Here is a 26357-nt window from a genome sequence, read left to right as displayed (position 1 = left end):
GCATAATAGTGGAGATTCCTTGAGGTAGTAAGGACAACTGGTCACAGGTAAAAAGTGCTCCAGTGGTTGCCATACTGAAATCTTTAGAAAAATGATTAGTAAAATAAGCATATGGCAAGGCAAACTATATTTATAGAGCACAATTTTACACAACCGTAGTTGATCCAAAGTGCTTTACAATAAAATAAAATAATAAAGATTGGTATTTAAAAATATAAGAACATTGAATATACGTATGAATTTAATACAGATTAGAAATAACATGTGACACTCATAGGCAACGGAATAAAATTAAGTCTTTAAATTAGATTTAAAAGCATCCAATGAAGGACAAATTATGATGTTTAGAGGGAGATTGTTCCAGAGCCTTGGGGTTGCAACACAGAAAGCTCGAATCACCTTTTGATTTGCAGGGAGACCGAGGGACAGACAAAAGAAACTGGTCATGGGATCTTAATGGTCTACAAGCTGTATATGGCCTAATACGTTCACAAGATAGAATCGGGTAATGCTTAATAAGTGAAAAGAAGGATTTTAAAATCAACTTTAAATTTTATAGGAAGCCAGTGCAATGAGGCAAGGACAGGGGAGATACTGTATGATCTCTTTTCTTAGTTCCTGTTTTTAATCTGGTGGCTGCATTCTGGACCAACTGCAACTAAGTGAGTGTTGACTGAGGTAGACTACTGTACAAAAAATGTTGCAGTAGTCTAACTGAGAGGAGATTAGATGTAAGCACAGTCAGAACTACCTGCAAGGCATTTCTGCCTGACGCACCTCCGCCGGTGCCATTTAGGCTAGCTGCAGGGTCATCAGCCAGGAGCCACCCATCGTTGATGTTTCGCCCCTTTAATCCTGGAACATCTCTTGGTGGTGGAGCAATGATTGGGACGTCTCCCTACCAACCCCCTGCAGCCAGCCCTAGGATTCTTCTCTCCCCCATGACTTCTCCTCCCTCCGAAGCCATAGCCAGAAGCTCCCTTTCTCTGCCTCCTCTGCCAGCTCTTTTAGTGCCCTTGATAATTTGGTGCATCTGACACCAATAGACTTCAGGAGCCGTTGAGTGGAGGTTCCAGAGAAGCCTCGGCAGCCAATTTCCACTGGATACTGGATGAGTTACAGTTTCTAAATCTTTGAATTGATTATTTGACTGTTGGCATTCCATTTAGACCAGGGGTGCTCAAACTCGGTCCTGGAGGGCTGGTGCCCTGCAAAGTTTAGGTTTAACCCTAGTCAGACACACCTAGGCTAGCTAATCAAGCTCTTACTAGGCTTTCTTGAAACATTCTTCCAAGTCCGTTGAAGCAAGTTGGAGCTAAAATCTGCAGGACACTGGCCCTACAGGACTAAATTCGGATACCCCTGATGTGTTATAGTAGCCCATAAGAATGCTTTTCCAGTTAGGTGGGAAATGAGGAAGACCACTTTGGAGTGCTCCATGGGAAACTGAGAGGCAGAGGCAGATGGTTGGTATGGTTTTGCTGATACTAGTGAGGCTTTGAGTACGATGACCAACTTGGCGAAGGGAACCAGGGGTGCTGGTGGTTGAGGATCTATGGGGCAATGGTGTTGGTCTGGTCTTCTTCACATACACAGGGAGACTAGAGACATGATTAGTGCAAGTACCAAGTGTATTTATTGACAGGATTGTAAACAGTATTACAGAGCAGGCAATGTTTATTGTGAGAGAGCTTATTTAAAAGTCTTTGTATGCGGGTGACAGTGTGATCCATGGGAACACAGAAAATGCTGAGACTAGAAGAGCAGGAGATCAGTAGATAAAGAGATAAAGAAACCATCAGTAATCCAGGTGAATCACGAGTGTGAACTCTTGACCAGACCTAGGGTAAGTGCAAAGTGATTGTTTATAAAGGGGTGAATCAGTAATCAAGTTTGTGAGTGGGTTAACTGGGATCCGGGAGGCGCATGTCGCTATGGTGACTGCATGACAGTTTCAGTATAAGGGTCTTAATTTGGTATTTAACTGAATTAATTAACAATAACAGAAACTACAGTAATAATTGGGGGCGACATGGTGGCTCAGTGGATAGCACTGTTGCCTCACAGCAAGAAGGTCACTGGTTTGAGCCTGGGCTAGGCTAGTTGGCATTTCTGTGTGGAGTTTGCATGTTCTCCCCATGTTGGCATGGGTTTCCTCCGGGAGCTTCGGTTTTCCCCACAGTCCAAAGACATGCGCTATAGCTGAAATGGATTAACTAAATTGGCTGCAGTGTACGAGTATGAATGAGTGTGTATGGATGTTTCCCAGTACTGAGTTGCAATTGGAAGGGCATTCGCTGTTTAAAACATATGCTGGATAAGTTGGCGGTTCATACTGCTGTGTCGACCTCTGATAAATAAAGCGAAGGAAAATTCATAAACAACAATAATAATCATAATAATCAACTGCGGCGATGCCATGGTGCAGTAGGTAGTGCTGTCACCTCACAGAAAGAAGGACGCTGGCTCGAGCCTCGGCTGGGCCAGTTGGCGTTGCTGTGTGGAGTTTGCATGTTCTCCCCTCATTCGTGTGAATTTCCTCCAGGTGCTCTGGTTTCCCCCGCAGTTCAAAGACATGCGGTACAGGTGAATTGGGTTGGCTAAATTGTCTGTAGTGTATGAGTGTGTATGGGTGTTTCCCAGAGATTGCAGCTGGAAGGGCATCCGCTGCGTAAAACATATGCTGGATGAGTTGGCAGGTTCATTGCGCTGTGGCGACCCCAGATTAATAAAGGGACTAAGCCAAAAAAAAAAATTAATGAATGAATAATCAACTGCAAGACCTATATGTAACACAATTCGTTTTAGCAGGTTTAGTCTTACATGCATATTGTCCGTGGCATTTCTTGGCATTCATACTTTTTTATGATAACCTCTCTTCTAAAATTCTCTATTCAGCTGGAGTGCATTATTTTGTTGCGCAACCTCTCTGAATCCTCTGGATGTTCATTTTACAGGGATTTTCAAGGTTGGATCTGTGTACCCATGCATATGAATGTGGCATATTGTTGGAAGGGTATTGTCCTCATAGCATAAATTGATGGAATCTGAAATTAGACTTTGGAGTAGGGTTGTGCCTGAGATTGAATGAAGATGGTTGTTAGGAAGGTTGTATATTTGAGTCAAGAGCTGTCTGTTGATATGGCGGGGGAGTATGTGTGCTGTTTCCTACAGAGCTGGTGGCTGGTTTGTTTGGGAAAAATTCAAGAGTTTTTTTTTACCACTGCTACTAGTCTTTGACCTTCCTGGCGGTCAGTGTGTTAAAGTAGCTCCAGTCTTTCAACAGCCTTAAGCAGTTAATGTTAGTCTAGTGCCTGCTTAATTGTCTGAAGTAGTTCAAATTTATTTAGACAGAAATTCTGATTATTTACATTCCTACTTGTCATCCATGATGTTAATTTCTTTCTTTCGTCAATTGAATATAACTTAAAGATTTTGGGAAAAAAAACATACTGGATTTTTCTTCATATGTTCTTCAATATAGTAGACTTCTGATGCTCAGTGGTTTGAATGTCCAAATTGCAGTTTCAGTGCAGTTTCTAATGGCTCTAAATGATTAGAAGAAATAAAAAAAATCAGTAATATTCATTAAAAAGAAATATTTCTATATTTTAACCACAAAACCATGTATCTTAAAGCTAGAAATAGGCAAGGTTTTGAGGTAAAAAAGCAAAAATATAAGCTATCAGGTAGAGGATATGCCTCCTCCATTTGGCCTCTTTACTTTCCCTTTACCTTTACTTTTTACTCTACTCCTTTGCTTTCGGGGAGTAAGGAAACACTGTTGTACGCACTCCACTGAAGACATCCATTAGACTACGTATTTAATTTAGTTTGTTGAGCGCAAATATTTATTTCAAAACCATTTTTAAATTCAGTTCTAATTTTGAGCAAACTAATAAATAAATAATAATAACAAAGTGTGGTCATAAAAAAATGCATCCAAACACACTTTATATTCTTATGCCCCATATGGGTATTCAAACGTCTCCAAAACATGACAGGTGGACAAATCTAAACTAGTTTTTATTAAAACAAATATAAATAAGCAAATAAATAATAATAATAATAATAATAATAATAATAATAATACTACTAATAATAACATTATACAAATGCAAAATCTTTTCCCAGAGATGGGTTGTGGCTGGAAGGGCATCCTCTGCGTAAAAACGTGCTGGATAAGTTGGAGGTTCATTCCGCTGTGGAATGAACGGAAAAAAGGGACTAAGCCGACAAGAAAATAAATGAATGAATGAAATGCAAAATGTCATGAATAAACTGAAAAAAGCCCCTCGAGGTGAAGAAGGCATGCAGGGAGTGGTTTTTATACTTATGCAGAAAAAGATTTTTTTGTAACATTTTAATCCTTTAAATCCTTTTCATATGTATAGATATTTGTGTACTGCTGTAAATCCTGTGTGTATTAAGCAATATGTAAGCATTTTGATCTGCATGAGCACAAAACCTAACGTGCTCTGCGCTAGAGTTTAGACGAGCTTTTAGTTGGTCAAAGGCATGGTCATTTCAGTTCTTCAAAATAGCAACGCACCAACAATGAGGCACAAAACCTGAAAATTAGGTTTGAGCTTGTCTGAAAATAGCAACAAATTTTGCCAAAAATATCTTGCGCCTTATTGCGCAACTCAGTAACACTTTACAATAGGTTCCATTGTTTAATGTTAGTTCATTTAACAACAAAAAAAGTTTTTGTAATTATTAGTTAATGAAAATAAAGTAGTTTATTACTAGTTTTTTATGTTCCATGTTCATGTTAGTAAATACATTAACTGTAATGCAGTTTTATTGTAATATATTACCAGTTACTCAAAACAATTAGTGTTACTTTGTCTTGTTTTTCTTGGGAATACTTACTAATTACTTAATCTAAAGAGGTAAAGTGTGAATTCTGTTTTTTACTGCCAAACTGGCTCACTCCAAAATCAAAATAAAAGATCAAACATGTTGAAGGTGTAGTATGTAAGTGTGACACCCAGTGGTTGAACTAGTTATTGCACTCCTGGATCAAAACAAATGCAAGTGCAGGTTGCCAGATTGAGGACAGGAGCGAGTGTTTTAAACAAGTGGTGCTCACTGCAGAACCATTTGGGCAGAGCTGAGCTCCAGCGAGGGGGAGCTTGAGCTCCCGCTCCTCCTTCCTTGCACTTCTTCTACGAGTGATGTCACTGGGGGTTGGGGTTACGGGTGGGGTGGGTGTACGCATTAAAACAGCTTATAGAATGAGGAGTGTCTCGATTTAACCACGTTCTAAATAAAAGCAACGGCACCTGATAGAAGGAATATTCTATATATATTACATTAAACAAAGTTTTTGTCCCAACCAGCATCTCAAATTGATCTATTAGAAACGGCTTCTAACAGAAAACTGACAATGATCACCTCAGGTATAACTCATGTGATTTATTCAGTGTTACATGCTAATAATGTAAGTTTGAATGTCATGACATTTATTGCCATACTACTAAATGCAGCAGCAGATAGTTCACCTCAGATCTTAAAAATAAAATAAACTGTCTGAAATTGAACTTTAGAACTAAACACATGATTCTGCATGTACATTTAATAATGTTAAAGAGGATAATATGTATTAAATAGATTATACACCTTACCATTTTGTGATTGAGTGCATATTCAGTGCTCCTGAATGACTGTATTTAAATTTCTGTCGTGTTTGGTCTGGTGAAAAAAGGCAAATTGCTCATCACTGGTTACATGCAGTTGCAATGTAACCTGCTCAACTAATGTTTACGTTCGTAATATTTATATAATTTGCTAGTTAATAACCTCACATGGAACTGAATCTGCGTCTCATTTCGAAGTCTGCTTCTGTCCACCAGAGGACGCATTTCAGATGCACATTTTCAGAGGCTTTCTGAACAAATGAATCAAATATGCTGTTTTCCACCAAGGCAACCTGGATTGCTTAAATATAATTGGCTAAACTGGCATTGGGCAGGTTAAAATTACCAAAACAAATACAGCGTTCCAGCACAGAAAACACATTTTCAAAGCAGAATATCTGACTTAAACAATGTTTTTAATATAAACAAGAATGTTCACTTAGCATGTTTCTTAAATATCTGCAAACTCATAATGGTATTTTTCTATGCTTTAGAAGAGTCAAACACTTACATACAGCACCTTTAACAGCTGCAATTTGATGCTCTGATGCATCCATATTCTGTCATGTTAGACTAAAAAGAAAAGATAGAAGATAATATTTTTAAACACTATAGGAAGTAACAACAGCAGTAAACTGTGGTAAAGTTTTTATGTCACACTTTTAGCATGCGTTTTCTTCCAGAGTTCCTCACAGAGATGCTCATTAGAAGGACCATGATCATTTCAGTCCGATCTTAATTCTTTTAAGAGGTATATTTCAGTTTGGGTTGTGTTTTAGGTGTCACATTGCAATGCAGGCAATGCAGAAAGGCTGCTTTTGAAAGATAGGGCTTCACAAAGTAAACTGGGCCCAAAAGCAAGCTTACTGCTCGCAGCAAAGCACTGTTACTCATTTCACATGCAAAGACGCATTTACATCTTAAAAGCACAGCTGCAAAAATTCCCTGTAAAATCCCAGGGGTCACACAGAGGGTGAACATGGTTATGAAAAACTAAATGAAGACACAGAAATTATTGTACGGTTGCTAATTAAAAACATCTATGTAAATCCACAGCCAAATATATAAAAAAAGTAAACAAAGTGCATACAGTTGAAGTCAGAATTATCAGCCCCCCTGAGTTATTACCCCCCTCTTTAATTTTTCCCCAATTTCTGTTTAACGGAGAGATTTTTATTTCAACACATTTCTAAACATAATAGTTTTAATAACTAATTTCTAATAACTGATTTATTTTATCTTTGCCATGATGACAGTAAATAATACTTGACTAGATATTTTTCAAGACCCTTCTGTACAGCTTAAAGTGACATTTAAAGGCTTAACTAAGTTAATTAGGTTAACTAGGCAGGTTATTAGGTTAATTAGGCAAGTTATTGTATAACGACGGTTTGTTCTGTAGACTATCGAAAAAAATAGCTTATAAATAATTTTCACCTTATGTTTTTTTTAAACTGCTTTTATTCAAGCTGAAATAAAACAAATAAGACTTTCTCCAGAAGAAAAAAATATTTTAAGACATCAGAACTGGCTCTTTGTTGAAAAAAGGTTTCAGACCCCTGCGTTTGCATATTATCTTTGAAAGACAGTCCCTCCCTTGCGTTCAAAGTCATGCCTCTTCAAAATCATGAGCGTGCACATTAAAGATGACAGACCCACTAGATCATATCATTTGCCAGTTAGAAAACTTTCTAATACCACAACTCTGAGCGAAAAACTGTATTTATATCTAGCACGTTTTTAGCTGTGCTGTTAGCATGCAAAACTTCTCATAATGCGCAATATTTCATGCAGGATCACTGGTTTCTTTATCTCATGTGCTTTGTCCTAAAGCAACTACTGTATCCTTAGTGGTTGGCCGGGGGCGTGCAGGAATTAGACTTATTACTAAGGCTACGTTCACACTGCCAGGCTTAGTGCTCAAATCAGTTTTTTATTTCTCAGATCTGATGTTTTTGCATGGCTGTGGCCTACATCAGATTTGCAGTGTAAACAGATCTTGGTCCTAACTGTGACTGTAAATGATTGTTCTGCTACTACTAATGTGTATTTCGCCATTTGAAATTTAAAATAAGTCTCTTGTGATTGAAAACACTGATCATTCACGTGATTTATGACAACCGCGGTGCGTGTTTGTTTAACCACCTGTGTAGTGAACTCATCAAGGGTTAATGAGCAGCCGCAGACTGAACTGTGAAGGCGGAGTTGTTTTATTTCTGTTTGCAGAATAATTTTTATTTTACTTCGTTATAAACAGTAAACACGAACAGTAGGGGGATTCGGGTGCTTGAGCACCTGCCCTTTTTTCTCTCCGAGAGAAAGTTCTCCCTCCTTTGCACATGGATCCCCTATCCGCAACACCTACGGCGCTCTTCAGTTTCCTGATCAACCCGTGCCCCAATTGTTAAGCTCCAGTTTTGCCTCCAAAATCTATATCAAAATGAACAACCCACTTTCTGTGGTAAAGTAATTGCCTTTTGTGTTATTCTACTATGCTGCTATGGAGTAGAGGATGTTTGCAGCACAGAATGATGACGCATGTCGCTCAAAGATTATGTAAAAGTCACATGAAATCTGACATAACCGTTTACACTGCGGTCGCATTGCATAACACCAGGGGCCTCATGTATCAACGCTGCGTACGCACAAAAACTTTGCGTACGCCAGGTTTCACACTCAGAATTGCTCACGTTTGGATTTACTAACGATGAACTGAACGTGGGAATGTGCGCAGCTTCACGGCAGCTTTCTGGCTGGCGTACGCACATTTTTTGTGCGTGTCTGTTTTATTTCCATTGGCGACTCCTAGAGGCAGTTGTGTTAAATTCCTCTCTACAAAGTGTCTGAGCCTTGCAATGGCAGCTGTATGAGACGGGTTCATCTAGCAGGTATGTAAGGTTTCCATACCATACAGTTGACCAGCTAAACATTAAAGCACAATTTGCAGCGGTCGCCTGTTTTCCCAATGTAATCTGAGTGATCTACTGCACGCACATTGCTATAAAGACACTATCTGAAGATGAATTTGCATGCGTGAATCAGAAACATTTCCATTCAATAAATGTGCAAATAAAATATGCACAGACTTATTGATGATTCCTACTTGTCTTTCTTGTGATAAATAGTAGGCAAAATCTGATATGTAGCGGGGAAAAAAAGAAGAAAGAGTTCATCAGACACTGGATTCGAGCCGAGTTCATGCTCGAACGAGTGAACGACATGATCACATGCGTCTTACGAGGTGCGCCACTGAGACTGCTAAGGGTGCTGTAACATTTTACAGATATAAACCACACTATTTCTTTTTTTAATGCACTCAGTGCGATGTTCAGACCCAACTGTGTTAACCGCATCAGCTAAACTCTCCCACTCTATTTTTTTTCTTTTGTTGTTAATTCCGGAGAACAAACTTGCAAATAACACCGCTTTTCTCCGGTCTACCTCCGAAAGCAGCATCTCCAATTCACATTCTGTTCAAAGTTTCTCTTTTTGCTTGATTTTGCCGTTGCTTTTTCGTTGGGTTTTGCCATAAGTAGAGTCATTAGCATATTCATACGGGGGAGGAGGCAGGGAGGGGTTTTGTGCTCGTGCATGTTGCGCTCAGTTTCACGTTCATTCGGATGTACAAAAGAATATGCGTGAGATTCGGCGTACGCAGTGTTTTATACATCTGAATTTTTTTATGCGTACGCACATTTACAGCTTTGTGCGTACGCAATGTTTTAGTAAGATTTCCACGCAAGTCTTCGTACATGAGGCCCCAGGGGCCTCATGTATCAACGCTGCGTACGCACAAAAACTTTGCGTACGCCAGGTTTCACACTCAGAATTGCTCACGTTTGGATTTACTAACGATGAACTGAACGTGGGAATGTGCGCAGCTTCACGGCAGCTTTATGGCTGGCGTACGCACATTTTTTGTGCGTGTCTGTTTTATTTCCATTGGCGACTCCTAGAGGCAGTTGTGTTAAATTCCTCTCTACAAAGTGTCTGATCCTTGCGATGGCAGCTGTATGAGACGGGTTCATATAGTAGGTATGTAAGGTTTCCATACCATACAGTTGACCAGCTAAACATTAAAGCACAATTTGCAGCGGTCGCCTGTTTTCCCAATGTAATCTGAGCGATCTACCGCACGCACATTGCTATAAAGACACTATCTGAAGATGAATTTGCGTGCGTGAATCAGAAACATTTCCATTCAATAAATGTGCAAATAAAATATGCACAGACTTATTGATGATTCCTACTTGTCTTTCTTGTGATAAATAGTGGGCAAAATCTGATATGTAGCGGGGAAAAAAAGAAGAAAGAGTTCATCAGACGCTGGATTCGAGCCGAGTTCATGCTCGAATGAGTCAATACATGATCACATGCGTCTTACGAGGTGCGCCACTGAGACTGCTAAGGGTGCTGTAACATTTTACAGATATAAACCACACTATTTCTTTTTTTAATGCACTCAGTGCGATGTTCAGACCCAACTGTGTTAACCGCATCAGCTACACTCTCCCACTCTATTTTTTTTCTTTTGTTGTTAATTCCGGAGAACAAACTTGCAAATAACACCGCTTTTCTCTGGTCTACCTCCGAAAGCAGCACCTCCAATTCACATTCTGTTCAAAGTTTCTCTTTTTGCTTGATTTTGCCATTGCTTTTTCGTTGGGTTTTGCCATAAGTAGAGTCATTAGCATATTCATACGGGGGAGGAGGCAGGGAGGGGTTTTGTGCTCTTGCATGTTGCGCTCAGTTTCACGTTCATTCAGATGTACAAAAGAATATGCGTGAGATTCGGCGTACGCAGTGTTTTATACATCTGAATTTTTTAATGCGTACGCACATTTACAGCTTTGTGCGTACGCAATGTTTTAGTATGATTTCCACGCAAGTCTTCGTACATGAGGCCCCAGATCTGTGTCTGATTTAAGACTACATATGAAAGTGGCACAGATCTGATCTGAAAAGATCAGATTCCATGCGGTTTGGGCTGTTGACACTATCGTTACCTGAGTCACATGTGGCCAAAAAAATCTGATTCGGGCCACACTTGCATGCTATTTCAGACCGAATTTTCGAATTAGCATGGTAAACAATAAGGATGTGATGAGAACTCGGGCTACGAGATCTTGCGAGACCAAATCGTGAAAAGTTGTCTCGTGAGTTTTGATGTATGATGGAGAGAGAGGGTGAATTTAGAAATGAAGGTTGGAGGCAGGATTGGATTAGAACCGCACATCAAGTCCTTTGCACACACCTGACAGACTGGCCTCGAAGTTGCATGTCACTTATTTGGGGCAGGTGAGTGTGACGTAACCACACGCATTATCCACGGCTCATAACATAACGGTGGAATAGCACTTTAGATATGCTTAAAGCCATAATCAACATTAACACTAATCAAATTAAGACGTGGATTATTTTTATTTCAGTCGCATTACTAGAGTGCAGTAAAGACATGTAAACATCGCAATCAAACTATTACCGTTGAGTAGGACTTTTAGCTGCATTTTGCGAAAAGATAAGCCATATACACTCAGCTCTTTGACACTTCTCTACACCCATCGAGTCAGTAAAGCACCATAGACACACCCATCGAGTCAGTAAAGGACCACAGACACACATCTCCAACGAGTGCACGTACACACACAGAGTGAACTCCTGCGCGTCTCTCTCCCGGTCCTCAAATAAGGGGTCGCAATGTCACTTTAATGGTTTCTCTTTCACGTGTCTTTTGATTCTCAACTTGTTTGTTTATTACGCAAATGAGGGTTAATATGAATAATCACTAATCACTGCGTTTTGACACCTATTTGACCATTAAAGCACCCTTCTCACCCCTCACCGCCAGATCCCTCCTCGCTCTTCAGACACATTGCGTGCACTGTCAAACACCACCTCTAAACCCCACCCCCACACCTGGCTTGTCACATGACGATAATGTCGTCGTCCATCGCAATGTTTCACATTAGACCTCGTAAAACACCAAATTGGTCGACATCGCCCAACCCTAATAGAAAAGTGGTTTTAGTGTGGTAATCCGCCCAAAAAGGATTATTATTTTATATATTATACCTTATATTATAAAGTTAAAGTAATCACAAAATTATTAATTATCTATTTAAATGAATCATTATTATTGTAATGCTAAGTATAAATGCTGAACATAAATGCAAAATAGCACACAGACTAGGGCTGCTCGATTTTAGAAAAAATCATAATCACGACTATTTTGGTCTTAATTGTAATCAATATTATTAGCCCCCTTAAGCAATATATTTTTTGATTGTCTGCAGAAGAAACTACTGTTATACAATGACTTGCCTAATTACTCTAATTAAGCCTTTGAATTACACTTTAATCTGAATGCTTGTATTTTGAAAAACATCTGGTAAAATGTTATGTACTGTCATCATAGCAAAGATAAAACAAATCAGTAATTAGACATGAAATATCAAAACTATTGTGTTCTGAAATAAGTTTAAAAAAAACTTCTTTCCAATAAACGGAAATTGGAGGAAAAGGGTTGCTAATATTCTGGAGGGCTAATAATTCTGACTTCAACTGTATATATATATATATATATATATATATATATATATATATATATATATATATATATATATATACAGTTATTTTCCACCCTGCAAAGAAAAGAGAAATAAATACAATAGAAACAAACTGTGATTTACGCATCTTCACCCTAAGAAAAACACTTTAGCTACAAAAATCCTTCAGTCAAGAGCAGTAAGGGATGTTCTCGTCGTTTGATTAATGATAAAACAGGCGGCAGCATTTCGCACTGTCACTTTAATGGTTTCTCTTTCACGTGTCTTTTGATTCTCAACTCGTTTGTTTATTACGCAAATGAGGGTTAATATGAATAATCACTAATCACCGCGTTTTGACACCTATTTGACCATTAAAGCGCTCATGTTAAGATGACTTTAGATGTCTGCCTCCTCTGCTCGTCTCAGTGTGCGAATGAAACCGAATGCTGACCGCGTGCTTATGCGTGTGCGCGTGTTGCATACACACATAAGCACGCGGTCTTTCACGCTTTTGGTATGTGATGCAATAATCGTTTATCTCGATTAATGGTTTTACATAATCGTTAGAAGCCATAATCGAAATCGCAATCGGATTTTCCATTAATTGCACAGGCCTAACACAGACCATATCACCTTGATTCACAAAACAATGCATTTAATTTAGCTTGTTAGTTACGTTATAAAAAATGTAAAAAGGTTAGAGTCATAATTGTAGCAGAGATTCATGAAAATAATTAGTGAGGAATAATATTAATAATAGGGCAGTGCGATGGCGATGTGTGAATCGATGCCTCACAACAAGAAGAAGGGCCAAGCAGTCCAGAGGCAGAATGAGCAAAGCAGTCCAGAGGCAGAATGAGCAAAGCAGTCCAGAGGCAGAATGAGCAAAGCAGTCCAGAGGCAGAATGAGCAAAGCAGTCCAGAGGCAGAATGAGCAAAGCAGTCCAGAGGCAGAATGAGCAAAGCAGTCCAGAGGCCAAAAGCAACAAGGTTAGTAAGGAGCATCAGACAAAGTGAAACGAGTTTCTTGAATACCTTTAAAGTAGGCAGTGGCCGACAGACAAAATGGCTGACCTAGAAAAATCAGACATCGTCCGACCCGGCATGCTCCGCTGGATTTAAAGCGACCATTTTTATGAAATGTAGAAAAAGGGTTGGGAAGTTATATGCAAAAAAAAAAAAAAACACATGGGGGCAGTGTGACAAAACACTGCAGGTAATCTCAGACCATGTTTTTCTTAACCATTGGTGTAAATATGTCAATGTGTTACAGAAATATCGCCTCAAGTCCATTTTCGCAAGCTCTATGTTAGAATTGTTCGCAAGTTAATCAAAAACAGTTTGTCTAATCCAGGGGTTCCCAAACTTTTCAGCCCGCGACCCCCAAAATAACAATGCCAGTGACTCGCGACCCCCAAATATCCTCTGAGGTGGTTATAAATACAGAAACCTTGCAAGCAATGACGCAAACACACCAATTAAAGTTGTGTCAGTGCTTTAAATGTGCCAGAAAGTATAACCTGATGTTATAAAATCAAAATGCATCTGACGCTATTGCTGCCTTTAATATAATGTAATTACCCCAGGGGTCGCAATCCAATAGAACTAGTAACTATAAGCTACTATAGTAACTATATAGTATATAGTAACTATAAATGACTATTTTTATTTTCAGTATAGTTATGGATAAAATATGTAAATTCTTATTGTTTAACAAAAATAAATAGATTTTTGGAAATCACCAGGCGACCCCACCTTCATTGCCCCGCGACCCCTCGGGGGGTCCTGACCCCCACTTTGAGAACCACTGGTCTAATCAACTTAAATTCCATAAATTTTACGACGGAAAATGACATCGAAAGGTGTGTTTAAATCGGCTTAAGGAATCAGAGGTAAAGAGAATTTTGATTGTAGCCTATTCAGTTCAAAAGTTATAAAGACAAACATAAGAGAAACTTTGGACAGGTGGTGGCGCTAGCTTTGAATGCATGAAAGGCTTCTTTAGAATTCTCAACAAGATATTGATAACAGTGCAGAAGACGATTGCTCTTGTTGTTTACTTCTATTTCAGAAATACAAAAATTCAGAAAAAAGAGAATTAACACTAAATTAACAATGGCAAGTTTCACCTGATGAACATTTTTTTTTTAAAATAGCAATATTGACTCAACACCTGTAGTCAAAGTGTTGGACTCGTCTCTCTTCGCTAACTGCTTGAACAGTGAGTCATACTCTTGATTTAGGGAACAATGTGATGAGCAAAAGAACAGCTTTATGCACTTAAAATTTCACTCCTTCTGAGCCAGAACAACAGATCAATGCCTGGCTTATTGAGTTACAACTGGGATAATGTTTCTGCTTGAAAAGCATGCAACATTTGTAATGGAGAAACATCGGAGTCTGTGAATCACAGATCTTACCATTTTAACAAAAACAACAACAACAAAAGTGGTGAAGCAGATTGAGAACAATATTGATCAAATTCCGGAGACCGTGATAATTCCATTTTCACCCAAATGCATTTATTGTTTGTTCATACTGCCACACGCCAACTTCTTTATCATGTGAACTGCTGTCATTATCCAAGCTTGTTTGGTTTTGAAATAACTTACTACATGCTATGAAACAGCTGACAGAAAAGCTTTTTTTGTTAAAATTTGAGAAAGTTTGCTTTGGATTAAATCTAATAATGTCTCTCAAATGACTGAAATTTGTTTAAACACTGAAATATCAGAGTCATTACTGGTGTTCTTAAAGGTCCCATGATATTTAAATAAATAAAAAAAACAGGTGTTAGTTTCATTCTGTTAGTTTTAAGCAGAGGTGCCCAAATTTTTCGGATGAAGGGCCAAAACCCAAATATCATTGAGAACTGTTGGCCAAAAGTAAATATACCTAACTATATTACATAAAAGTTGCCATAAATAATTTCCAGCTTTTTTCATAATATTTAAAAATAAATAAAAAATATTACTTTTAATCTCATTACCTAATGCAGTATATTTTTTACAATTCTAACTAATTGCAATTAAAAAAACAATCACATTTATAACGGCGGAATCAGTGCCGAATACACTAGTCAAGCAGAATCTGCCTTTGCTTTCATTTGCCCACTAATTTTTCTGCATTGTCGTCCATCAGTTTATACATTTAAAAAAAACGTTCATTCTTTTGGAACATAATATGTGAATTGGGACACACAAGAGACTTATATCTTTTGAACTTTTATGAATCAAAACTATTTTTATATTGATATAAAAAGGGTCACGGTGGTTTAATCAGTCACAATTAAACGTCTCGTGAAAAATGCATTTTTATTCAATGTTTGATGCTATCTCAAGCGAAACACGATGAGAGGGTGGGACATGCTGTAGATCATCCCCTTTTTAAAAAACAGCCAATAGTGTTTTGTTTTATCATAGCTTTGGCATTGAGGGTGGGGGGGTCTGTGGTTTTTATCACCACAGACCAGTCAATACTTAACAATTTTACCACGGACCGGGTGGGGGGCGGACGGTGGTTCGTAGATTGCTAGGCGACCATCAACCAGTTTCTCAGAGAATGACAAGCTCACAAAACATTGCTGTCACTCTGATATAAGTTTTGTTTATGGAGAAAATTAAGCACTGATGTGGGGCAGCACAGTGGCACAGTGGGTATCACCTCACAGCAAGAAGGTCGCTGGTTCGAGCCCCAGCTGGGTCAGTTGGCATTTCTGTGTGGAGTTTGCATGTTCTCCCCGTGTTCGGATGGGTTTACTCTGGGTGCTCCGGTTTCCCCCACAAGTCCAAAAACGTGGTATAGGTGGGTGCGCTATATATATATGGGTGCGCTAAATTGCCCGTAGTGCATGGGTGTGAATCAGTGTTTGTGGATGTTTCCCAGTGATGGGTTGCAGCTGGAAGGGCATCTGCTGTGCAAAACATATGCTGGATAAGTTGACGTTTCATTCCGCTGTGGGAGAACTTGCTTGAACTCTAGAAAAGACACGATATGCAAGCGACCCCTAATAGGCCCCCATCATTTTTGATCTCCAGCAGTGAATCTCCTTGCTCAGACATGCTGGATTTGCTGACAAATGTGTTGCGGATCCATTCCTCGGTAGTTTGCCGTGCCTTCACTAGGCCTTTTCCTCTAAGCAAAGAAACTTTGCAAATATGTCTGCTTCTTACTTATTTTGCTGCTTGTTGGTTAAATTTGGGCGCTCAAGTGACCGAGATATAAGCGAGAGAATACAGTCAGTTTTAAAAATTAAACGTTTTTCAAAATACAAGATCGTTCAGACTATAATAATAAATAAAATGGTAACAATGTATGATTTCTTGTGCCGCCCAGTACCAATTGATTCACAGACTGGTACCGGTCCCCGGCCTGGTGGTTAAGGACCAATGCTAGAGAGCATTTGATTGGTTATGATGTGATGAGAAACTGTAGCGTGAAGTTACTTAAATAAAACTGTTGATTTATTTGGGCGGAAGTGACAAACTACAAGTTTTTCATGTTTATATCAATTTTATATCTTCCAAATAAGAATTTTGTCAGTGTTTTGAGGCACACTAGCACATAGATATCCTTTAAACTAATAATACTGATATGAACATCTAAAAATATATATATTTTTATTTCATGGGATGTGAAATGTGGAATGGTCTTTTTTTTAAAGAAAGAAAAAAAAAACTAAACAAAAAAGAAAAAAAAAATCTATTATAAGAATCTAAATGTGCCAAAATGACCTTTTTTAAAATTTTATTTTCAACATAATACCATGAACTTAAAACAATTCTTTAAAGAAAATACATTTCATCATAATCAACAAGATATTTTCTAATCCATATACACTTAAAATAACAAATGAATTTAACTGGTTCAAAGTGGAGCTCAATTAAGCGCAAGCTTAAAATGAAAAATGCTCAAGAATAGCTTTAGTCGAATCAAATCTCTTTTATTGTCACATCATCAGCAGTACGTGTGCTATGATGAGTGAAAATCTTAGTCCCCCATAGCCTCTCAAAAAGAACGGTTGTAGAGTCTGAGAAGGAATTTTAAGGGCCCTATGATACACCCGGCGCAGTGTGGCGCAAGACGTGGCGCAATAGTCTTTTGGTAGTTTTAGCTTGGCGTAAGAGTCGTTTTGAGGCGTTGCGCTGCGCTGTTTAAATAGCAAATGCATTAGCGCTCATTTGTGCGCCCATAGGCGTTCTGGTCTAAAAAGGAAGGCGTTCTGAGGCGGACCGCTGGCGCATTGCTGTTTTGAGAAACTATAATAGATTTTTCATTAGACCAAAACTAACCCGGTCTAAACTCCAGCGCAGAGTTGCGCCTCGCTTACACACTGCTTAATACGCACAAGAGAGCAATAGGCAAATATCTTTACATATGAAAAAATTTAAATATTAAGGATATATGTAGGATATAATAAGAATAGATATAGAATATAAATATATAGGATTAAAATATTACAAAACATATTATTTTCTAGCCTACATAAATATGAAAAACCACTGCTTTTATGTCTTCTTCATCTCGGGAGGCTTTTTCAGTTCATTCATAACAATTTGCTTTTGTATAATGTTATTATTATTAGCAGTATTATTTATTATATCCATATTTATATTTGTTTTATTAAAAACAAGCTTAGATTTGCCCACCTGTCAGGTTTTAGACCATATGGGGCACAGCATGTGTTTTAGGATATAACTCAGGTTTTTAAAAACATTTTGTTATTATTGTTCATTTATTCGTTTGCTGGAAATTAGAACTGAATTTAGAAATAGTTTTGAAACGAATCTTTGCGCTTAACAAACAAAATTAATTATTTATAGACTAATTGATGTCTGTGCGTAAAGGTTTCCCTATCCAAGAGCGAAAGTGAAAGTAGTTCCATTATCTCTCATTCTCACGCAGTAGATGCTCTGTTTAACAGTTTTCTGTTAAAAAAAACTGTTAACTGTTTGCTAGTGAAATGCTCATTTTTTCCACTTAGACTTACTTTGTGTCCTGTAAATAGCGAATGCGCTCTTGATGCGACGCAGCTGACTCTTAAAGGGAATGGGAGATGAGACTGATTGGTTTATTCTTAAAACACACCTATAACTCATTAAGAAAATAAACTCAACCCTTTTAGGTAGATATCCCGTCCTTAAATTAGCAAAAACGTGTCCTGACACGCCCTGAAAGCGTTTGCGCCCTGCGCTTTGTACTCTGCGCATGGACCGTCAAAATAGAGCCCTAAGTCTTTTTCAAGACTATGGTATAAAATCTACAAAAAAGTTTTAGACTGGTGACAATCTGTCCAGGCTGGTCTGCTACCCCAAATTCATCCTAAGAGCAGACTGTGAGATGTTTCAGGACGACAAAAAAAAAAAATCCATTAAGGGATCAGCAGGAGCAGTCAGTGTGAACAAGAAATACATCATTTTAAAGACCGATGAAATTATTGGAACAATTTTTATGAAAATGTTACACCATAATTGGAATCAGTTATTATTAATCACACTGATAATGAGTTCTGCAGTGTTTAAATTAACTTGCTTGAATCATTGCTTGTAATTCCTAAAATATAATGGAGAAGAATTGGTCGTTTTAGAGTCAGGGTTTAATGATATGTCATTTGTAAAAGCAGAAAACTGTCTTTTAAATATTATTAACTTTTTTTTTTTCTTTAAGTGAACTGTGCAGAGTGAACCCATACTTCAAAGCCAACAACAGAGAGCTTTATTTTAAAAGAATGACAAGATAAAGAAAAAAAACCCAGCATCGATTATGATGTGCTAAACTCAAAGTGTGGTTTAGAGAGAGTGAGTTAAAGGAATGAAGGTTGGTTCATATTCCAGATGAATTCTTGAACTTGGGTTAAACACATGGCTTTGCTTTATGCTAAGAAATTGTTTAGGTGTCGTGCAAAGTGCTCTTTTGATTTAGGAATGTTTCCAGAAGTGACTCAGTTTAATTACTTATAGTTCAGATTTCAAAATGCATTTGAAATACTTTGGAATGAGGAGGCCTTAGTAAAAGTATCACATGGTGTGCTTGTTGGTGATTTGGCAGTAATAGTTTGAGTTATAAAAATTCAATGTCTATTATCTACACATTAGTTATTTATTGAACTAAAGTCTTATATTTGTGCTTTTTTTTATAAATGTTTTTTTTTTCTTTATCCGTACATTTTGGTAAAGGGCTCTATTTTAACAATCTAATCACAAACTGTTAAGCGCATGGCGCAAAACAATCAAGGACGTGTCAGTATCCACTTTTGCTATTTTAAGGAAGAGAAAAATATGGTTTGCCCCCTGGTGCATGGTTCAACAGGGTTGTGCTTATTCTCGTAACGAGGTCTGGGTGTGTTTTGAGCATAACGTGTATTAAACCAATCAGAGTCTCATCTCCCATTGCCTTTAAGAGTCAGTTGCGTTCCTCCATGGCACATTCGCTATATACATGGTGGACTTTGTAAATAGAAAAAACAGATTACTTGACTAGTGAGGAAACTGACCATCTGCTGTGCGAGGATAAAGAACAAACAGGCTCCATTTGGCCTCTTTACATTCCGTTTACTTTACTTTTACTCTTTACTCCTTTACTTTCGTGGATAAGGAATTGGTGCTGTATGCTAGAGGTGTGAACCTACACTGGCCTCACGGTTCGGTTACGATTGTCATGCCATCGATTTGGTTCAATTTGATATCTCGGTGCATCACGGTGCATTGACGATGCTTTTCATACACAGTTTTATATTTATTTTAGAGTTTTTATTTATACACAGCAGCAATTCTTCTATTGAAGTGTATAAATATATTTATATACTATTTGTAATACAATTTTGTCAGTCAGAAATAAAAACTATCTTTAAACAACACAAGCATTTATAGCAAATAAACAAATATAAATATCCTGCTCGCTTGCTGAGCAAGTTCTTTATTAAACCCCTTTGCTTGGTCACGCGCTCAACAGAAAGCGATTGGCTAACGCGCTGGTGCTCTTCACAGATGAGTGACACTGATAAACGGCAGCGGAGATTACAGCTAATCAATGATAGACATGATGGAGAAAACTCTGCAGGCACATGCTCGTGTCTGTATCTAGAAGTATTGCTGTAACAGCTGAGAGAAGAGAAAAAGTCACGCGAGCAGGTCAAGAGAGAAAGAGAAATGGAGTTTACTCTCATTCTCTCCACCGCAGTTAAATAGGGGCTTCTGCTGTAAGTGTCAATGAAAGACTGTCCAGCAAACACACATTCAGTGAAATTGTGCACAGCTTCTGTGTTTTTAAGGAGTTGGAGCGTTGTAAATACTTGCTCTCGTCTTCCTTCGCCATAGTAAGCTTCGGTGACAGCGCATATAAGACAAATGTCGTCAGTACATAATACCAATTAAATTTGACACCCCTATTGTACGCACTCCACTGAAGACATCCATTAGCCTTCATATTTGTTTTTGTTTGTTAAACGCAAAGATTTGTTTCAAAGCTTTTTCTAAATTCAGTTTTAATTTCCAGCAAACAAATAAATGAACAATAATAACGAATTGTGATCAAAAACTGAGTTATATTAAAACACACTTCCTGTTCATATGCCCCATATGGTGATGCATACATCTCTAAAACCCGACAGGTGGACAAATCTTAAGATTAAACAAATATAAAAATGTATATAATAAATCATAATACTACTAAGAATAATAACATATGCAATATGTTATGAATAAACTGAAAAAAGCACCGCTGAGGTAAAGAAGGCATGGAGGTAGTCATTTTTATATTTATGTAGAAAATGATATTTTTTGTAGTGTTTTTTAAAGATATTTACGCATTGCTGTACATCCTGTGTGTATTAAGCAATGTGTAAGCATTTGGGCCTGCAAAGGCTTATAACTAATATGCTCTGCGGTGGGCTTTAGACCAGCTTTTAATTGGTCAATGACGCAGTCTGTTTCAATTTCTCAAACTGAATGCTCCTTAACACACCTCCTTTTTAGACCAGCACACCCATGAGTTCACAAAGTGGCACAAATGGATTTGCTATTTAAACAACGTGGAGCAAAATGTGAAAATTACGAGAGAGTGCTCGCTGCAGAGCCATTTGAGGAAAGCTGAGCTCCAGCGAGGGGGAGCATGAGCTGTCGCTCCTCCTCCTGTAAGCTGTTTTAATGCGTACACCAACCCCACTCCTAACCCTACCCCCAGTGACATCACTCGTAGAAGAAGTGCAAAAAAGGTGGAGCTCAAGCTTAAGCTCCCCCTCGCTGGAGCTCACCTCTCCTCAAATGGCTCTGCAGCGAGCACCACTTGAAAATTACAGTTGCACTGATCTGAAAATAGCAACAAATCACGCCAAACATGTCTTGGCTGGGTGAATGACCGCATTTACACTGCACTTTTCAAGTGACTTGAATGGCACAGATCGGATATGGCCCATGTACGTGTGAGCAGGAACAAATCACATGGATTCTGATTTACCCAAATCAGATTCAGGCCTTGTTTATATGTGAAAATTTATCCGATATGAATCGGATCTGGGTTCTCGTGTCTGCAGTGCAAGCAGATAGATCAGATTTTCACCTGTTAATACGAGTCACGCGTCATTAAAAACCATAACGAATGATGTCAAGTCTGACACTTTCATTTCAGAACAGACTTCAGCAGAGTCCCAAACCTTAAATCTCATAAACGAGGACTTAAACAGCTTTTATATTGTCATATAGCACAGGTATAAGCATGTTAACAAGAGTGAGAGAGCGCAATGTCCACCACATAACCAATATAAAATAATATTAAACTAGTGTATAGCTACACCACGTGCATAAATAACGCCATGGACATTACATTAAGATGCCTAAAGGTTTAAAAATAGCCTATATATCAAAAGAAGATGGACAAATGAAAAACTTTCTGTCATAAACTATAGTAAAACAGCTCGTCAAAAGCTGCGAACAGATTACATACAGGAATAGATAGACTCTTTAATTATCAGCTGTTAGTCAGCGCCTGCTTTTTTTTCCCTGGTCATTGCGCCTTTGCCGTGTGCTGTGTAAATGCAGACGATGGGTTTTGAGTCACTTTTTAAAGATGATGTAAGCAGGTAAGCAAAAAAAATCAGATACAGTAACAAAATCAGAAATGATCATCAAGATCTGCACTGTAAATGCAGCCTAATTGTCTGGAAAATTGTTTTTTAACAAAAAAAAATGCTTGTCTTTTATACTGTTCTCTAAGGTCAGTTTATGAGACTCTAGTGGTTTTCACTTTCAAAAACATCAAAACCATTTAGTAGTAAGATTTGCTTTGCCTGGTTTTAAGGCTGGCCCAAAAGAACCTTTGATTTTATGGTTGGGCCACAGGGAAGGCTTGGAGGTAAATGCCCACTGCTACATTATGATTTGATCAGCCCGGTCTTATGAGGAAACTTAACTATTTTACATTTGTCAGTTTATTGTCTAATTCATACAAATTCGTAAGACTTCAGTTGTATGAAAATGTACGATGTTTGGCAAACAACCCTACCCCTAAACCCAACTGTCATTGAGGGATGAGCAAATCACACTAAATTCTTTGAATGAGATCGTACGAGTTCATATGAATTAGCCACTAAATCAAAAAGTTACGAATTGCCATGAGATTGCGTTGGATTGGATAACTGTTCTACATGGTATACTTTCAACTCCCGCATCAGCTCAAATTGGTTATTGTTTTGAAAACAACCAGTGTGGAGAAATGGCAACTGAAGTGATTTATCCTCTTCTGCTTCTGAATTTCTGAATAAACTAACTACACATCAAGTACCACAAATAACAGGTCCAGAAAACCTGTTAATCAAAGGTTTTCTGTAAATGTCTGATTTTCTTTTTAGCCGTAACAGAAAAGTCTAAAGGCTGTTCATCAACTTGACAGATTGCAGTGTGGTTCTTCTAACAATTATTTAAAATAAAAACATATTCCTTTCCTAGAAACTAAACTGAATGCATCTGTGATTCACTGTGAACTTGACGAGCCTTTTTCAGGGGTTTGCTTTCACTGTGGAATTTTACCTTTATGAAAAGCGACATTCCATGACAGTCTCAAATTGAGACTCTATTTAAGCTTTCGGCATTTGATTTTTGAATGTTTTCAGGCTGTGATGTCAAGTTTTCAATGATGTTTTTGCATGAGTCTCTGTTGCTTACAGACTACCTCTTTAAGTAAAATACACCAAATGTTTGGTCATGCAAATAATAGATCACTTAATAATGTGTTTTTTTTTCTAATATTTGTGCACAATCACAATAGCAACAAAACATATCTAAAATTAAGTAAGAGCTCCTCTTTTCCTTCAATAGAAGCTTTCCTTCAATGGCAGCTTTAAATAGGAAAATTATCAAAACTTTGGTCATCTTTGACAAGATTCTAACGTTCTAATCCAATTTAATTAACTACAGTATTCTTAATTTCCTTAAAAACTTACCTAAAAAAAAAGCCTCGGACATAATGTGCACCAAATATACATATGTTAGTTTCTCAGAGCCTCAAAAATGATTAGAAACTCTAGAATGATTAGAACCTCACATCAAGCAGCTGTTTTTATTTACAGAATAATGGGGCTTGTACAGCATATGCACAGTAGTCCCTGATCAACCAGAAACTGTTTTTAACCTTTGATGTAAAAAAAGGTGTTTGCCTTAATATTTTTTGCATGTTTATTATGCTTTAATGTTTCAGATCATCAAAAAATTTTAAATCTTAGTCAAAGATAACACATTGAAATTATTATTTTTGTCATTAAGAGAAAATACAATACAAAACATACATACTGTATGCCTGTGTGAAAAAAGTGTTTGCCCTCTTAACCTAATAACTTGTCGGGCCACCATTAGCAGCAACAACTGCAATCAATCTTTTTTAGCAACTTCCAATGGATCAGTTAAAGTGCTGTGGATGAATTTGAGCACACTCATCTTTGCGCAGAATTGTTGTAATTCAGCCACATTTTAGAGTAAAAACTGCCTTTTAAGGTCATTCCACAGCATCTCAATTTTGTATCTGCAAGTAGTTCTTGCCTGTTGTAAAGCTGAAAGCGGTTCAATGATTTCAAATTAAATATATTTATGAATAAAGTTAAATCTAAGAAAAGATTTTGAGAGTTTGGTTATTAAGCATTTGTCTAGGCGAAATTGCTGGTAACCTACAAGTTTAGCAGCCAAATAGATTTTTAAGTAAAATAGTTTAAAAATATATAATAAAAATAAATATTTCCAAACCATTTTATAGTGTATGTGAAAATGAAAACAATAACTGTGTTTGTTCTGCAGGAGGAAGATATTCTAGACCTTCTGGAACAGTGTGAACTTGACGATGAAAAACTGATGGGAAAAACCTCCAAACAGAAAGGACCCAAGGTATATGCAAATGTATATATGCACAGTGAACACGCAGGTTCTTCCTAACTAACCTTTCTAATTAATTCCCTTTTAACTATTTAAAAACAGAAGTTATCCATGAGGATTTCCAAACCATGATCGAAAACCAAGCAGCTTACAAACTTGATCTAAACCAATGTTCTAAGATTCAATACATTTGAAACAGTTCTGTTCAAAGCAAGTTCAGGAGCAGTTCTTCTTAAAAATGCCAAGAAGAGCAGGATCTCTCAGAGTCTACAACACTGTTGGAGATTATATTCGAAGTGTTAATTTAGACAGACCTTTGAGCCAAATTGGAGTCGAAAAGGTGAAATCATTGTATACAGGAGGCTAATAGACAGTGCGTCCCAAGCGTTGGACAGATATTCAATCCGTTGCTCGATACTTCTTGAAGGACATAATAGATTAGTTCCCCTGACGTGCATTGTATGCGTTTCAGACTAAATGAACATGTTTCAGAAGTGACATAAATCAAGACTTGGTTCACCATGCGTGCTTCACTGCCGCTCTCCCATTCTGCCGTCAATGGCAGGCGTTAATTGGACTCGGGTGAAGCTGCAGAACTGACATTTTCTAGCATCTTCTTTCATCATTTCTCCCTGCGGATGTGTTTATGTGATTGTTTGTCTGTAGGTCCTGTCATCCATGCCTGAGAGCAGCCCAGTGCCCAGAGGGCACAGAGACCCTGAAGACTCCTCGGCCAGCTGCAGCGACAGCAGCTCTGCTTCTGACGCTGATGGAGAAGATGAGAGCAGCAGCATCATGCAGGAGAAACTCAATCGCCCTGAACGCTCCAGTAAGTTCCTCTCCTTGGGGCTGTGAAAGAAAGTGCTCTGAGAACTCCTATTAGCTCTTTTCCACAGATGCTGGTTGTCTTTCTCTGGATCTCTGGAAATGGTTCCGGTGCAATCTAAATGCTTCCATAAGTCCATAACATAAAGTTTCAAATTTGCACACAACAGTTTTTTCGTCCAACTGCAAAACTAAGTCACGAAATCAGTATGAATAAGAAAACTGTTTACACAGAGAACTAAGTAGAGATGTGCTCCTAAGTGCTAGTATCGTTCTGATTATGTGTGTATTTTTATGTAAACTTCATAATATATTTATAAATTATGTTTATATATTAGATGTTTTTGAAATGGGTATCTTATGCTCTCCAAGGCTGCATGTATTCGATTAAAAATACAATAGAAAATAATATTGTGAAATATTTAAAATATCTGCCCTGTGATGGATTGGCCGTTTGCCCAGTGTATCCTTGACTTTTGAGGTAAAAATGTCAGGACAGACTCCAGATCCTCCTGCAAAAATGTAGCTGTATGACTAATGGATGAAATGTATTTAAAACAACTGTCTTCTAAAGTTAGTTTAGTTAGTAAGCGAGTAATCAAGTAAGTAACTGTTTTTCTATAGTAAGTTGAAAGTAACTAACTAACAGTTTTTTTATAAGTAAGTTGAAAGTAGATAGCATTTATTAATAGTAAATGTTTTTCAATAGAATGTAATTGTTTTTCTAAAGTAGGTTAAATGTAAGTAACTTTTTTAAATAGTAGCTGTTTTTTCTATAGTAAGTTGAAACTAACTAACTGTATTCATAGTAAGTTGAAAGTAACTAACTTACAAACTAACTAACTGTTTTTCTATAGTAAGTTGAAACTAACTAACTGACTGTTTTCTATAGAAAGTTGAAACTAACTAACTAACTTACTGTATTCATAGTAAGTTGAGACTAACTAACTAATAACTAACTAACTACCCAAATAACCAACTATCTGTTT

The 26357-nt window shown here is 37.7% G+C and overlaps 1 protein-coding gene across 11 annotated transcripts in view; it reads left to right on the top strand.

The window, feature by feature from the left end:
• Nucleotides 1-26357, top strand: part of ttll7 (tubulin tyrosine ligase-like family, member 7) — a 160792-nt gene that overhangs the window by 82471 nt on the left and 51964 nt on the right. For all 11 annotated transcript variants that reach the window (XR_015502042.1, XR_015502041.1, XR_015502044.1 and 8 more), the window contains 2 exon segments: nt 24469-24555; nt 25210-25372. Coding sequence is in view for 6 of the 11 variants with exons in the window: in XM_087272643.1 (XP_087128769.1) it covers nt 24469-24555; nt 25210-25372 (250 nt within the window). In the remaining 5 variants the exon portion in view is untranslated.

Source organism: Danio rerio, chromosome 11 (assembly GCF_052040795.2).
Source record: "Danio rerio strain M-AB ecotype USA chromosome 11, GRCz13ab, whole genome shotgun sequence".
NCBI lineage: Eukaryota > Metazoa > Chordata > Actinopteri > Cypriniformes > Danionidae > Danio > Danio rerio.
Note: the sequence above shows the minus strand (reverse complement) of the source record. Positions and strands in the feature narration are given on the sequence as shown.